Below are 13,144 nucleotides of genomic sequence, written 5' to 3'. Positions count from 1 at the left end.
GTTTTAAAGCATATATATCTATCTATATTTACCTATCTCTATATAGAGATATATAGAAAGATAGATCTCCACCTTTTAGCATTAACACAGCGTTGGTGCAAATGTTAATGAATCCTCACTTGACTCTTTGGGATGTAGGAAACATTAACCCATTTTACAGGTGACAGCATTAAACAGAGCAAAACTGGCAGCTGTCTCTTGTCACTGCAGCATGGCCCTGTCACTGCCTTGGGGAAACATTTGCTGTTCTTTCAGCCTGCGTCAGGCTTCGAGGGAAAATTCATGACCGTTAGTTCAGAAATGCTTCTCCTCCTCATGGCAGACAGCACTGCTCCCTAATTGTACAGTGGGGTTTATATAGACAGATTTCTCTTCCCACCCTCCTTTCCATAGACCATATTCCCTTCCTTTACCTCTCTCTGCCCTAAACCCCATGGGTTTGGGTGCTCTCCAAGAGCATCATAAAATAGCCTGCTCTTACTCTGCTTGCTACTAGATGCCTTGGCCTAGTGACCATGAGCAGTTTCTTTGCCAATGTACATCTGTTCAAGGCTCAGCCCTAGACCCCCATGAAGGCAGCACCATATGTTGGCAGCTTGAGTGACTTGCAAGCACTGACTCAGATGCAGCTCTGCATCCCTTGATCCTATTAGCCACCCTGGTGCTGTTGGAGAGGAGACTTTCTCCCAGCTGAGCTCTAGGAATTGCTGGCTCTCCTTTCTTCATCCTAAAAAGGGTGCAATTCCTGGCTGCCACAGGGGTGTTGAGTTTCAGTGATGCTCCTTTTGTCACCTTCTTCAATTTACCCCTTGGCAGCCCCCAGTGCAATTCAGAAGACTCCAGCACAACTATGCAGCCTGTCCTTGCTCTGGGAGCTGCCTCCTCTCTTACACAAAACATTGTGTTCCTCATGGACACCAAATCCACCTCAAGCCTGAGTGGTCCCTGGCTGTCCTGTGTTGCAGAACACCAGGCAAAGTGCTTTTCTCTCTGAGGGCTGCAGTAATATACTTTCTTCTGCCTGAACAGTCACGTTAGGGGAGACAGCTGAGATTTGCCTTGGGTTGCGCTTCAAAACCAGACCAATGCTGCAGCTGCATGGTAACTGCTGCCAAACCTCCACTGCCTGTTGGGGAGCAGGAAGAGCAGCCAAACATTGCCTAGGCTGGGACAGGGGAAGCTTCACTCTGAAGGGTCTCTCAGGGTTTCCTTCCAGATTCTTGCAACCCAGTTACTGGGTCAGTAATGGCTATGGTTGTGCTGATATCAGAAACATCATAAATACTTATGTTCTGACAGAGATTCTCATGGTGTAGGGAAATCTTTGGCTAGATCTCTGACAGACTGCTGACTCTACGATGAATGAGGCCTTGGCCTCCAAATACAGAGGACACTGCCATGCAGGGGCATCTTAGATCATCCAGCGTAGTGAAGTTTAGGGTGACTTCAAGCTGAAGGTTCATAGAGTCACAGAATGTTTTGGGTTGGATGGGACCTTTAAAGGTCATCCAGTCCAATCCCCCTGCAGTCATCTTCAACCAGATCAAGTTGCTCAGAGCCCTGTCCAACCTGACCTGGATTTTGTCCAGGGATGTGGCATCTACCACCCCTCTGATCATCCAGGGCTGGTGTTTCATCACCATCAGCAGAATTTCTCTTTTTCTATTTGTCTAGTCTAAATCCCTTCTCTTTTAGTTTCCAAACACCATCCCTTGTCTTGTCACAACAGGCCCTGCTAAAAAGTCTGCGCCTCTCTTGTTTTATCATAGGATCATAGAATGGTCTGGTTTGGAAGGGACCTCCAAAGGTCAACTAGTCCAACCCCCTCTGCAGTAAAATCACAGAATCACCAAGGTTGGAAGAGACCTCAAAGATCATCAAGTCCAACCTGTCACCACAGACCTCATGACTAGACCATGGCACCAAGTGCCACATCCAATCCCCTCTTGAACACCTCCAGGGATGGTGACTCCATCTCCTCCCTGGGCAGCACATTCCAGGCTAACGACTCTCTCCATGAAGAACTTTCTCCTCACCTTGAGCCTAAACTTCCCCTGGAGCAGCTTGAGACTGTGTCCCCTTGTTCTGGTGCTGGTTGCCTGAGAGAAGAGACCAACCCCCTCCTGGCTACAACCACCCTTCAGGTAGTTGTAGATGGCAATAAAGTCTCCCCTGAGCCTCCTCTTCTCCAGGCTAAACAATCCCAGCTCCCTCAGCCTCTCCTCACAGGGCTGTGCTCAAGGCCTCTCCCCAGCCTTGTTGCCCTTCTCTGGGCACGTTCAAGTGTCTCAATGTCCTTCTTAAACTGAGGGGCCCAGAACTGGACACAGGACTCAAGGTGTGGCCTAACCAGTGCAGAGTCCAGGGGCACAATGACTTCCCTGCTCCTTCTGGCCACATTATTCTTGATGCAGGCCAGGATGCCAGGTTGCCCAGCACCCTGCTGAGCCTCACCTTGAATACCTCCAGGGATGGGGGCAGCTTTAAGTACTAAAAAGCCTCAATAAGGTCACCCTAGAGCCTTCTCCAGGCTGCACAACCCCAACTTTCTCAGCCTGCCCTCCCAGCAGAGGTACTTCAGCCGTTCAGTCATTGTTGTGGCCTCCTCTGGACCTGCTCCAATACATCCATGTCTGTCTTGTGCTGAGGTTTCCAGCACATAGTAGTGTTTGCATATGTGAGAGCTACCTATCCGATCCTGTGCCCTAATAGTGTGCAGTCACCACCTGCTAGCGAATATTAAGGTGCTGAAGATCCTTGTTGTGAAGGGAAATTCCTGTGAGGGGGATGCCACAGCTGGTGTGTGTGTAATTATTTGAGGGCTTCCTTGGTGTCTGTGTGCTTCTGGATTCCTAAGGAGTGCTTCAGAAAGCTCAGCTGAGCCTGCTGTGGATGTGGGGCTGCTCTGTGGTACTTAGAGCTGCATGAGAAAGTACTTACAACATCCTCATGGTTTTTGGTGGTGTTTTTTCTTCTTTTCAGGGAGTATTGTGAGTGTGGGAGATCCAAAAAAGAAGTACACCTGCTTTGAGAAGATTGGGCAAGGGTTAGTATATTCTCTGTCCTATACATTTCCTTATGCAAAAAAGGAAACACTGAAACCAAGCTAAGTTACCTTGCTGGAAAAGCTGTTGGTGATGCTTTGGAGAGTTTATTTTCATAGAATCATAGAGTCACTGAGCTTGGAAAAGACCTGTAGGATCATCAAGTCTGACTGTTAACACTACCATGACCACTAAGCCATGTCCCCAAGTCCCCTGTCTACACCTCCAGGGACGGTGACTCTGCCAACTCCCTGGGCAGCCTGTTGCAATGCCTTTCAGTAAAGAAATACTTCCTGATATCCAACCTAAACCTTCCGTGGTACAATTTGAGGCTGTTTCCTCTTTTCCTATCACTAGTTTCTTGAGAGAAGAGCCCAACACCCACCACTCTATAACCTCCCTTCACTGTACAGAGCTAAGGTCTCCCCTTAGCCTTTTTCTTGTGCTTGTTTGTTTGTTTGCTTGGTTTTTAATTTTGTTTTTCTTTTGTATTTTTTTTTCTGGGTGTGGTGGGTTGAAAGCTCCCCCTGACATTAAATTTTGCCAGACCAGCTCAGTTGGAAGCAAATGAAAGCTGTATTTACAAGCAAAACTATAATCTACAATGAAATGCAATGAATATGTACAAAATGTAGAGTAATTACAATATTTACAGGTATTTACAATTAATAAACAGCACAAGAAGCCCCCTGGCCAAAGACCAGGGGAGTTACAACAGCTTTTCCCCTGCCACCTCTGCTCCTTTCCCTGCCCCCATACACAAAAAGTGACAAGAGACAGAGCAGAGTAGTTGTTGTTAATACCAGTCACAACAATGCAGTGCAGCCAAGGTCAGTAAAGCTAGGAGAAGCATCAGCCAGAGCCAAAGAAACAAAAAGAGAGAAAGATTGTTTACATGACTAGCTGGAGTCCCTTATCTTTCCAATGGGATTGTTTAGAATTATCATTATTTTCCTTTTTACACCCCATAGTGATTTATTTGCATTTTACCACTTTCTGTTCAAGAGCTGTGAAAATGTCTAAAGGCATAGCCTGAAACTATCACACTGGGTTTTGGCTGTTTTGGAGGATTCCGTCCCCTCCCAGCTCTTCTCCCATTTCCTGGCAAAGTCTTGAGCTGCAGGGACTGGGGTTATTTTTGTGGGGGTGTGATTGTGTTTTAATATAAGAAAATGCCTTTAAATGATCAGCTGCAAGCAGAGAAAGAATAAATGTCCCTTTAAAGGTCCCTTCCAACCTAAAGCACTCTGTGATTGTATGATTCTTCAGTATGCAAGGCAATCTCCAAAGTACAGCACTGCTTTCTGAATCAACTCTCCTTGACACAGGTGTTGTGTCCCTGTTGGAAGGGCAGGGGGAAAGTAGAGGTTGGGGAAGAGGCTCCAGTGAGGCAAATGAGTACAAATCACAGAGATCTGCTGTGAGCTCCTTGTGCTGAGGCTTAGATTCCAGCTTCCCTCACTACAAATGCCACATTTGTTTACCTTAGCTGATCCTATCTGCTCTGTAATCATGTTGGGCAGTCTGCAAGCCAGGGCAGTGTGGTCATGCCAGTTTAAATGGGATCGACTTATGGTCCTACAAGCTGTGTTACGCTGCTGATTTAGCAGCAAGGCTTTGGATGACCACAGTGTCCCTTATTAGGAGCTTTGTTCCCCATAAATTCTCTGGCTTCTGCTCCAACAGCAGTCTTGGCTCAGAAATATTTCAGTTACTATTTACCACTGGAATTAATGCATGAAAAGGAATGGGACTGAAAGCACTTCAAAGAGCCAAGGGGGAAACTTTCAGTCTTACTCTGAGTCCCTGGTAAATGTTGGCTTTTTTTTTCTTCTCTCCTTCTTTGTTTTTAGAGCCTCAGGTACAGTTTACACAGCAATGGATGTAGCTACAGGACAGGAGGTAAGTGCTACCAGAATAGCACAGCAGGGGATTTTGGATTGTGTCCTAAAAGTTCAAACTGATGCTACAAAATAAAGACAGTCTTTCAGGGGTTCATGCCATCTGATTTTTAATGAGGTATTTATTTCCTTACTAATGAGGCATGGTTGAGTGGTCTGAGCAGAGAAGTGGAAAAATGGTTTCCCAAGTGTTTTGATTTTCTGAAATGATTTCATATTTGTACAGAATACTTTTGTGACCACAAAGGCTGGGAGCAAATGTTCAGACTGGATAGTTCCTCTGCAGAAGTTTCTCTCTTTTATTCTTGCAAGTATCTAAGGTGTGGGTGTCAGGAAGCTGGAGCCAGACTCTTTTCAGTGGTCTCCCAGTGACAGGACAAGAGGTAATGGGCAGAAACATGAACATAGGAAGTTCCATCTGAACGTGAGAAGGAACTTCTTTGCTGTGAGGGTGGCAGAGCACTGGCACAGACTGCCCAGGGAGGTGGTGGAATCTCTGTTGACTTTAGAGACCTGCCTGGGTGTGTTCCTTTGTGATCTGCTTTAGGTGATCCTGCTCTAGCAGTGGGGTTGGACTCAGTGATCTTCAGAGGTCTCTTCCAGCTGCTAACATTCTGTGACTCTGTGATATCTTCATCCCCAAGATTTCCACTTGTCACCATTTAAACTCTTCTATATGCCTTCTGCTCCTTTGCTTCCTACACTTACACTAGCTGACTTGCACAAAAATAAACCTCTCCCACCCTTTGCACACTTGCTTCCTGCCCTTGAATTGAGAGACAAGGAATGTCTGTCTGTCTTTTTTCTTTTCTTTACTTCCCAAATATTGCAAAGTGTCCTGCATATTGCATGCTTGCATAATAAACCAATTGTGATGGAATTGCAGTGTCAGTGGAAACCAGTATTGCTAGATGGAGGATTTTTAAAGAGGGAAATGCATGCATTACTCCAAATATATTTCTGGGAGTGTGCAGCAGTGTGTGTTTGCTTTGCATTTCTACAGTCTCAGGGTTATCCCTCAGTGAATTTCAGAATTGTGCTGTGGTGGTTTGAGGCTATGCCTTTAAAATTTAGTCACCACCACATGCACTTTTTGCTGAAATGCCTTCACCCCCTTTTCCAGCTTCTGAACCACAGAATCACAGAATGGTTTGGGTTGGAAGGGACCTTAAAATCACCTAATTCCACCCCCCCCCGCCATGGGAAGGGACCCTTTACACTAGACCAGGTTGCTCAAAGCCCCATCTCACCTGGCCTTGAACATTTCCAGGGATGGGGCATCCACAAGTTCTCTGGGCAGCCTGTTCCAGCATTTCACCACCCTCATAGTAAAGAATTTCCTCCTATATGGACCAGCTGCAGGAACTTGCAGAGTTACTGAATGTCTGAGCAGCTTGTGATGAAAAAGTGCTTTCCTGCTTCACTTGACATCACAGTCACAGTGTCACTTAGGTTGGAAAGGACCTCGAGGATCATCGAGTCCAACCTATCAACACAGACCCCATGACTAGACCATGGCACCAAGTGCCACGTCCAATCTCCCCTTGAACACCTCCAGGGTCGATGACTCAACCACCTCCCTGGGCAACCCGTTCCAATGACAAATGACTCGCTCGGTGAAGAACTTCCTCCTCACCTCCCCTGGCACAGCTTGAGACTGTGTCCCCTTGTTCTGGTGCTGGTTGCCTGAGAGAAGAGGCCAACCCCTTCCTGGCTACAACCACCTTTCAGGTAGTTGTAGAGGGCAATGAGGTCTCCCCTGAGCCTCCTCTTCTCCAGGCTAAACAATCCCAGCTCCCTCAGCCTCTCTTCACAGGGCTGTGCTCAAGGCCTCTCCCCAGCCTTGTTGCCCTTCTCTGGACACGTTCAAGTATTTCAATATCCTTCTTAAACTGAGGGGACATGTGCAGAAGGGGCCAGTCTCTCTTCAGCGGTGCCCTGTGACAGGACAAGGGGCAGTGGGTACAAACAGGAGCACAGGAAGTACAACCTCAACATGAGGAAAAACCTCTTTACTGTGAGGGTGACAGAGCACTGGAACAGGCTGCTCAGAGAGGTTGTGGAAACATCCATCTGGATGCGTTCCTGTGTGACCTGTCCTCTACCCTAGGTAATCCTGCTTTGGCAGGGGGCTTGGGTTAGGTGATCTCAGCAGATCCCTTCCAATCCCCACCAATCTATGGTTCTGTGAATGCTGGACTAAAATAATCATTGTGAATTTCCAGGGTACATCTGTAATAGTGCTTTGTTTGGTCTTTCTCCGCTGCAGGTTGCCATCAAACAGATGAATTTGCAGCAGCAGCCCAAAAAAGAACTGATTATAAATGAAATCCTTGTGATGAGGGAAAACAAAAACCCCAACATTGTCAACTACTTGGACAGGTATGTCATGATTTGAAGCATTCACTGACTCTGGAAAATGCTTTCTTATCACTGTCTTTAAGTAATTCTGTCACAGTTTAATGCAGGTATAGAACAACCTCACATTGCTTAGTGCACGTGGCCGTGTTGGAGTTTGGTTGGATTAGTGGCTGCAGCATCTCTCCTATGAGGACAGACTGAGAGAGTTGAGGTGGTTCAGTTTGGAGAAGAAAAGGCTCTAAGGAGACCTTATTGTGGCCTTCCAGTATCTGAAGGGGGCCTACAAGAAAGCTGGGGAGGGACTTTTTAGGGTGTCAAGGAGTGATAGGACTGGGGGAAGTGGACCCAAGCTAGAGGAGGGGTGATTTAGATTAGACACCAGGAAGAAGTTCTTCCCTCTGAGGTTGGTGAGACCCTGGAACAGGTTGCCCAGGTAGGTGGTTGAAGCCTCATCCCTGGAGGTTTTTAAGGCCAGGCTGGATGTGGCTCTGAGCAACCTGATCTAGTGGGAAACGTCCCTGCCCATGACAGGGGGGTTGGAACTAGATGATCCTTGAGGTCTCTTCCAACCCTGACAATTCTCTGATATTTCTGTGATCTCTCTCCATATCTTAAGAGAAGGAGATGCCGATGAGTCATCTAGGCTCTCTTACAGATGCTGGCAGCACAGGCAGTAGCAGTATGATGTCAGGACTCTTCTTTCCAGCTCTCTCCTTTGTCAGATTGCACAGAAGGAGCCAGTTCCTTCCTGCCTCTACAGAAGAAACAGAAATAGTTTGAAATGTGTTATTTGTCTTTGCTTTATTCTACAACTGAGCAATGATGATGCTCTCCTTGTGGAAGAGCAAACTTCTTCTGGGGTTAGATGGTGATCTTGTCCCTGTGGTTGTCCACTGAGGGTTTCTGCACAGTAGCATGACAGTGACAAGGGTGAATGACATGTGACACAGCCAAGCAAAGCTGCTTTCTTGCAGGTGTGAACCACAGAAGTGTTTAGGTTGAAAAAGGCCTTTAAGATCATCAAGTCCAACTGTAAACCTAATACTGACAGGTCCACCACTAATCCATGTTCCTCAGCTCCACATTTACAGCTCTTTTAAATTCCTCTTGTATTGGTGACTCCACCTCTTCCCTGAGCAGCCTGTTCCAGGGCTTGACAACACTTTTGGTGAAGAAGTTTTTCCAAATGTCTAACCTGGGGCAACTTGAGGTCATTTCCTCTTGTCCTATGATTACTGCTTGCAAGGAAAGACCAACCTCCATCTTGCTCCAACCTCCTTTCAGAGAGTTGTAGAATGCAAAGGTCTTCCCTGAGACTCCTTTTCTGCAGTCCAAACAGCCCCTGTTCCCTCAGCTGCTCCTCAGAAGACCTGTGCTCTAGCCTCATTCACCAGCTTCATTGGTCTTCTCTGGACAAGCTTCAGCACCTCAATGCCCTCCTTGTAGTGAGGGGCCCAAAACTGAACCCAGTATTTGAGGTGCAGCCTCACTAGTGCTGAGTGCAGGGGCACTATCTCTTCCCTGGTCCTGCTGGCTACACTCTTTCTGATCACTTCCCTGGCCTTCTTGGCTACCTGAGCCCATTACTGGCTCATCTTCAGCAGGCTGTTGAACAACATCCAGGTCCTTTTCTGCTGGAGAGCCTTCTAGCCATTCTTTACTAAGGAGAAAAGGAGACCTGATGTAGATGTTAGAACTCTTTGTAAGGCAGAGGGAATGAGGTTATTCCAGCTCAGGGCTGGGCTTTTTGGGCTCACATATGTGCTGTGGCACTCCATTTACATCCATATGGGACAGCTCTTCCTTGAATCATAGAATTCTTTTGATTGGACCTCCAAGATCATTGAGTCCAACCTTCAAGCTAAGACCTCCATGGTCATTAAACCATGTCCCAAAGTGCCATGTCCAGGCCTTTCTTGAACACCTCCCTGGGCAGCCTGTGCCAATGCCTGGCCACTCTTTCAGCAAGGAAGATTTTCCTACCATCCAATCTAAATAATCCTTGCTTCTCCTTACTGCAAGAGCTGCACCCAAGACCTGCTCTGCTTGTTCTTGAGCTGATGTCCTTGGGCTATGACAGTAACAAAGCAGAAGCAAGCAGCACAGTGGCTGCTGCACTGTGTGCAAACTCTGTGAAAAACAAACACATGTAACCATGAAAATTCTGGTTGCTGTAGCTCAAGGCAGCAAAATGTCCAGGTCTGCAGACAGATGTGGTTGTGAGAGCTCTTCCCCACAGGATATTCATGCTGAGGGTGATGGTAGCAGTGCTGCTGTCATCAGCTGTTTGCAGGCTGACTGCTTTGGAAAGAGCAGATAGCAAATGTACTTCTTTGGGTGCAGAGAGGTGCCCCAACAAGGAATTGTTGCATCTCCCCTGTTTGAATTCCAGGAAGCAGTCCCAGACTGTCAACACTGACATCTGGGGTGTACTGAAAGCCCAGTAGGCAAAAGTGTTGCCTTCCAATACCTGAAGGGAACCTACAGGAAGGCTGCAGATGGACTTTTCATAAGGGTGTCTAGTGACAGGACCAAGGGGAATGGTTTGAAGCTGAGGCAGGGTAGGTTTAGACTGGATCTTAGGAAGAAGTTCTTCGGTATGGGGGTGGTGGGACTCTGGAATAGGCTGCCCAGGGTGGTTGTGGGTGCCTCTTCCCTGGGAGTATTCAGGGCCATATTGGACGAGGCCTCGAGCAGACAAGTCTAGTTTAGAGGTGTCCTTGTCCATGGTGGGGAGGTTGGAGTAGATGATCTCTAAGGTCCCTTCCAACCTAAACCATTCTGTGATCCTGAGTTCACCATCACCATAACACTGTCTCAAGCCTGTCATTCACCTCACGTTAAAGGTAAGATATAGCTTGCTGCGGTCGAGCTGCAACAGGACTTTCAGGCTGCTGCACTCAACATCAGTCTGGCATTCCTGATGAACCAGGTCTGTAGCTAAAGAGTGCCTAGATAGGGTGAGCTGCAGGCTTTGGGCCTAGCAACCCTTATTTTTTGATGGAGGGATCACAGCATCACAGCATGGTAGGAATTGGAAAGGGTGTCTGGAGATCATCTAGTCCAATCCCTCTACCAAAGCAAGTTCACCTGGAGCAGTCTGCACAGGCTGTAGTCCAGGTGGGTTTTGAAAGCCTCCAGAGAAGGAGACTCCACAACCTCTCCAGAAAGCCTGGTCCAGTGCTGCAACACTCTCACAGTAAAGCATTTTTTCCTCATGTTGAGGTGTAATTTCCTGTGTTCCACTTTGTATCCATTACCCCTTGCCCTATGACTGGACACCAATGAAAAGAGACTGGCACCTTCTTGACACTCACCCTTAATGTGTTTGTAAACATCTAGGATTTAGGATTTAGGAAGGGCAGGTCCTGCCTGACCAACCTGATCTCCTTCTATGAGCAGGTGACTGCTTGGTGGATGTGGGGAGGCCTGTGGAAGTAGTTTACCTGGACTTCAGCAAGGCCTTTGACACCGTCCCCCACAGCAAACTCCTGGCCAAGCTGTCAGCCCATGGCTTGGACAGCAGCACTCTGAGCTGGGTTAGGAACTGGCTGGATGGCCGAGCCCAGAGAGTGGTGGTGAATGGTGCCACAGCCAGCTGGCGGCCAGTCAGTAGTGGAGTCCCCCAGGGATCAGTGCTGGGTCCCATCCTCTTTAACATCTTTATTGATGATCTGGATGAGGGCATTGAGTCTATCATCAGTAAATTTGCTGATGACACCAAGCTGGGGACAGGAGTTGATCTGCTAGAGGGTAGAGAGGCTCTGCAGAGGGACCTCGACAGGCTGGACAGATGGGCAGAGTCCAACGGCATGAGATTTAACACATCCAAGCGCCAGGTGCTGCACATTGGCCACAACAACCCCATGCAGTGCTACAGGCTGGGGTCAGAGTGGCTGGAGAACAGCCAGGCAGAGAGGGACCTGGGGGTGCTGGTTAATGGTAGGATGAACATGAGCCTGCAGTGTGCCCAGGTGGCCAGCAGGGCCAATGGCATCCTGGCCTGCATTAAGAACAGTGTGGCCAGCAGGAGCAGGGAGGTCATTCTGCCCCTGTACACTGCACTGGTTAGGCCACACCTCGAGTCCTGTGTCCAGTTGTGGGCCCCTCAGTTTAGGAAGGATGTTGACTTGCTGGAACGAGTCCAGAGAAGGGCAACGAAGTTGGTGAGGGGCTTGGAGCACAGCCCTATGAGGAGAGGCTGAGGGAGCTGGGGCTGCTTAGCCTGGAGAAGAGGAGACTCAGGGGAGACCTTATTGCTCTCTACAACTACCTGAAGGGGGGTTGTAAACAGGCAGAGGTTGGTCTCTTCTCCCAGGCAGCCAGCACCAGAACAAGAGGACACAGTCTCAGGCTGCGCCAGGGGAGGTTCAGGCTGGAGGTCAGGAGGAAGTTTTACACAGAGAGAGTGATTGCCCATTGGAATGGACTGCCCGGGGAGGTGGTGGAGTCGCCGTCGCTGGAGGTGTTCAGGAGGAGACTTGATGGGGTGCTTGGTTACATGGTTTAGTTGATTAGGTGGTGTTGGATGATAGGTTGGATGCAATGATCTTGAAGGTCTCTTCCAACCTGGTCTGGTCTATTCTATTCTATTCTATTCTATTCTATTCTATTCTATTCTATTCTATTCTATTCTATTCTATTGACAGCCCCAGGTCTCTCAGCTTTTCCTCATAAGAGAGATGTTTTGTTCCCTTAATCACCATAGCCCTCTCCAGTAGTTCCCTGTCTCTCTTGAACTGTGGAGCTCAGAACTGGACACAATACTCCAGATGAGGCTTTTTCAGGGCAAAGTAGAGGAGCAGGAGAGCCTCCCTTGACCTGCTGGCCACACTCGTCTTAATGCACCTCAGGATGCCATTGGCCTTCTTGGCTGCACATTGCTCTTCAATGGTCAACTGCTGTCCACCAGGACCCCAAGCTCCTTCTCCATGGAGCTGCTTTCCAGCAGTTCAACCCCTAACCTGTACTGGTGCATGGGAATGTCACCCAGAATCTTTCTGGAAATCTGAGGGAGTATTTGCACACTTGTTTGCTGTGCATGGGTATCAACATCTAATCAGCTGGCTCTTTAACAAGTCTCTGTAACAGGCTTTTAATGTCTGAGGCAAGAAGATACCCTTCTTGTGTACTGCAGCATCAGCTGTGGTACTGAATTTATACGGTGCTGTGTCCTATGCATGGCTGCAAACAGCTGCTTTGTTGAAGGGACAGAAAGTCTGCTCCTGAGACTTTGGGGAAGGGGTGTGGGCACAAGGAAGTGAAGCTGGGCAGGCACCCTCTACTTACAAAGAGCAGAGGGATTTTACTTGTGTAAAATGAATCAAGTGGTAAAGAAGAGTTAAGAGCTGCATCTGGGCTGAAACTGGTTGTTTCTCATGGCTGATTAGAGGCTTTGTCTTGGCAAAACTGTTTGTGAGACATTCTCTTCCCATCAGACACAGCATCACTGCCTACATGCACTTGCCTTGTCTAGCCAGTACATCCCAGCTGTAGGGTAGCTGCATGTTCTGCTGCCTTGTTCAAACTTCCAGCAACAAAGCTGCTGCTTTTGTCATCCCACTCTCACTAATCTTTTTCAGAGGGATTAGCTTTTGTCTGAGTGCTGCAAATGGACAGAGCAGCAACTAGGAAGAAAAAGGGGGTTCTTGTGCCTGTTGTGCCTCTTTAGCCTCCCAACTGCAGGATGCTGTTGCTGGGGATCTGTGTCCCTCCTGCCTGGTCTTTTCTATCTGTTTGCTTCCTGAGTGCTCAATAAAGCCAATATTTGAACACCACTTTATGACTTCTATCTACTGCTGTCACAGAAGGAAGTACAAGGAAGGCTTTCAGTACCTG

The 13,144-nt window shown here is 47.9% G+C and overlaps 1 protein-coding gene across 9 annotated transcripts in view; it reads left to right on the top strand.

The window, feature by feature from the left end:
• PAK1 (p21 (RAC1) activated kinase 1) overlaps nt 1-13,144 on the top strand; it is a 120,850-nt gene that overhangs the window by 91,062 nt on the left and 16,644 nt on the right. For all 9 annotated transcript variants that reach the window (XM_068139723.1, XM_068139693.1, XM_068139676.1 and 6 more), the window contains 3 exons: nt 2,983-3,046; nt 4,898-4,946; nt 7,215-7,327. In XM_068139723.1, coding sequence (XP_067995824.1) covers nt 2,983-3,046; nt 4,898-4,946; nt 7,215-7,327 — 226 coding nt within the window. The remainder of the gene's footprint in view (nt 1-2,982; nt 3,047-4,897; nt 4,947-7,214; nt 7,328-13,144) is intronic.

The sequence above is a fragment of the Melanerpes formicivorus genome, unplaced genomic scaffold (genome assembly GCF_026170545.1).
Source record: "Melanerpes formicivorus ecotype bairdi unplaced genomic scaffold, bMelFor1.0.p_v2 SCAF_1, whole genome shotgun sequence".
Lineage (NCBI taxonomy): Eukaryota > Metazoa > Chordata > Aves > Piciformes > Picidae > Melanerpes > Melanerpes formicivorus.
This window is presented reverse-complemented; position numbering and strand designations above follow the sequence as displayed.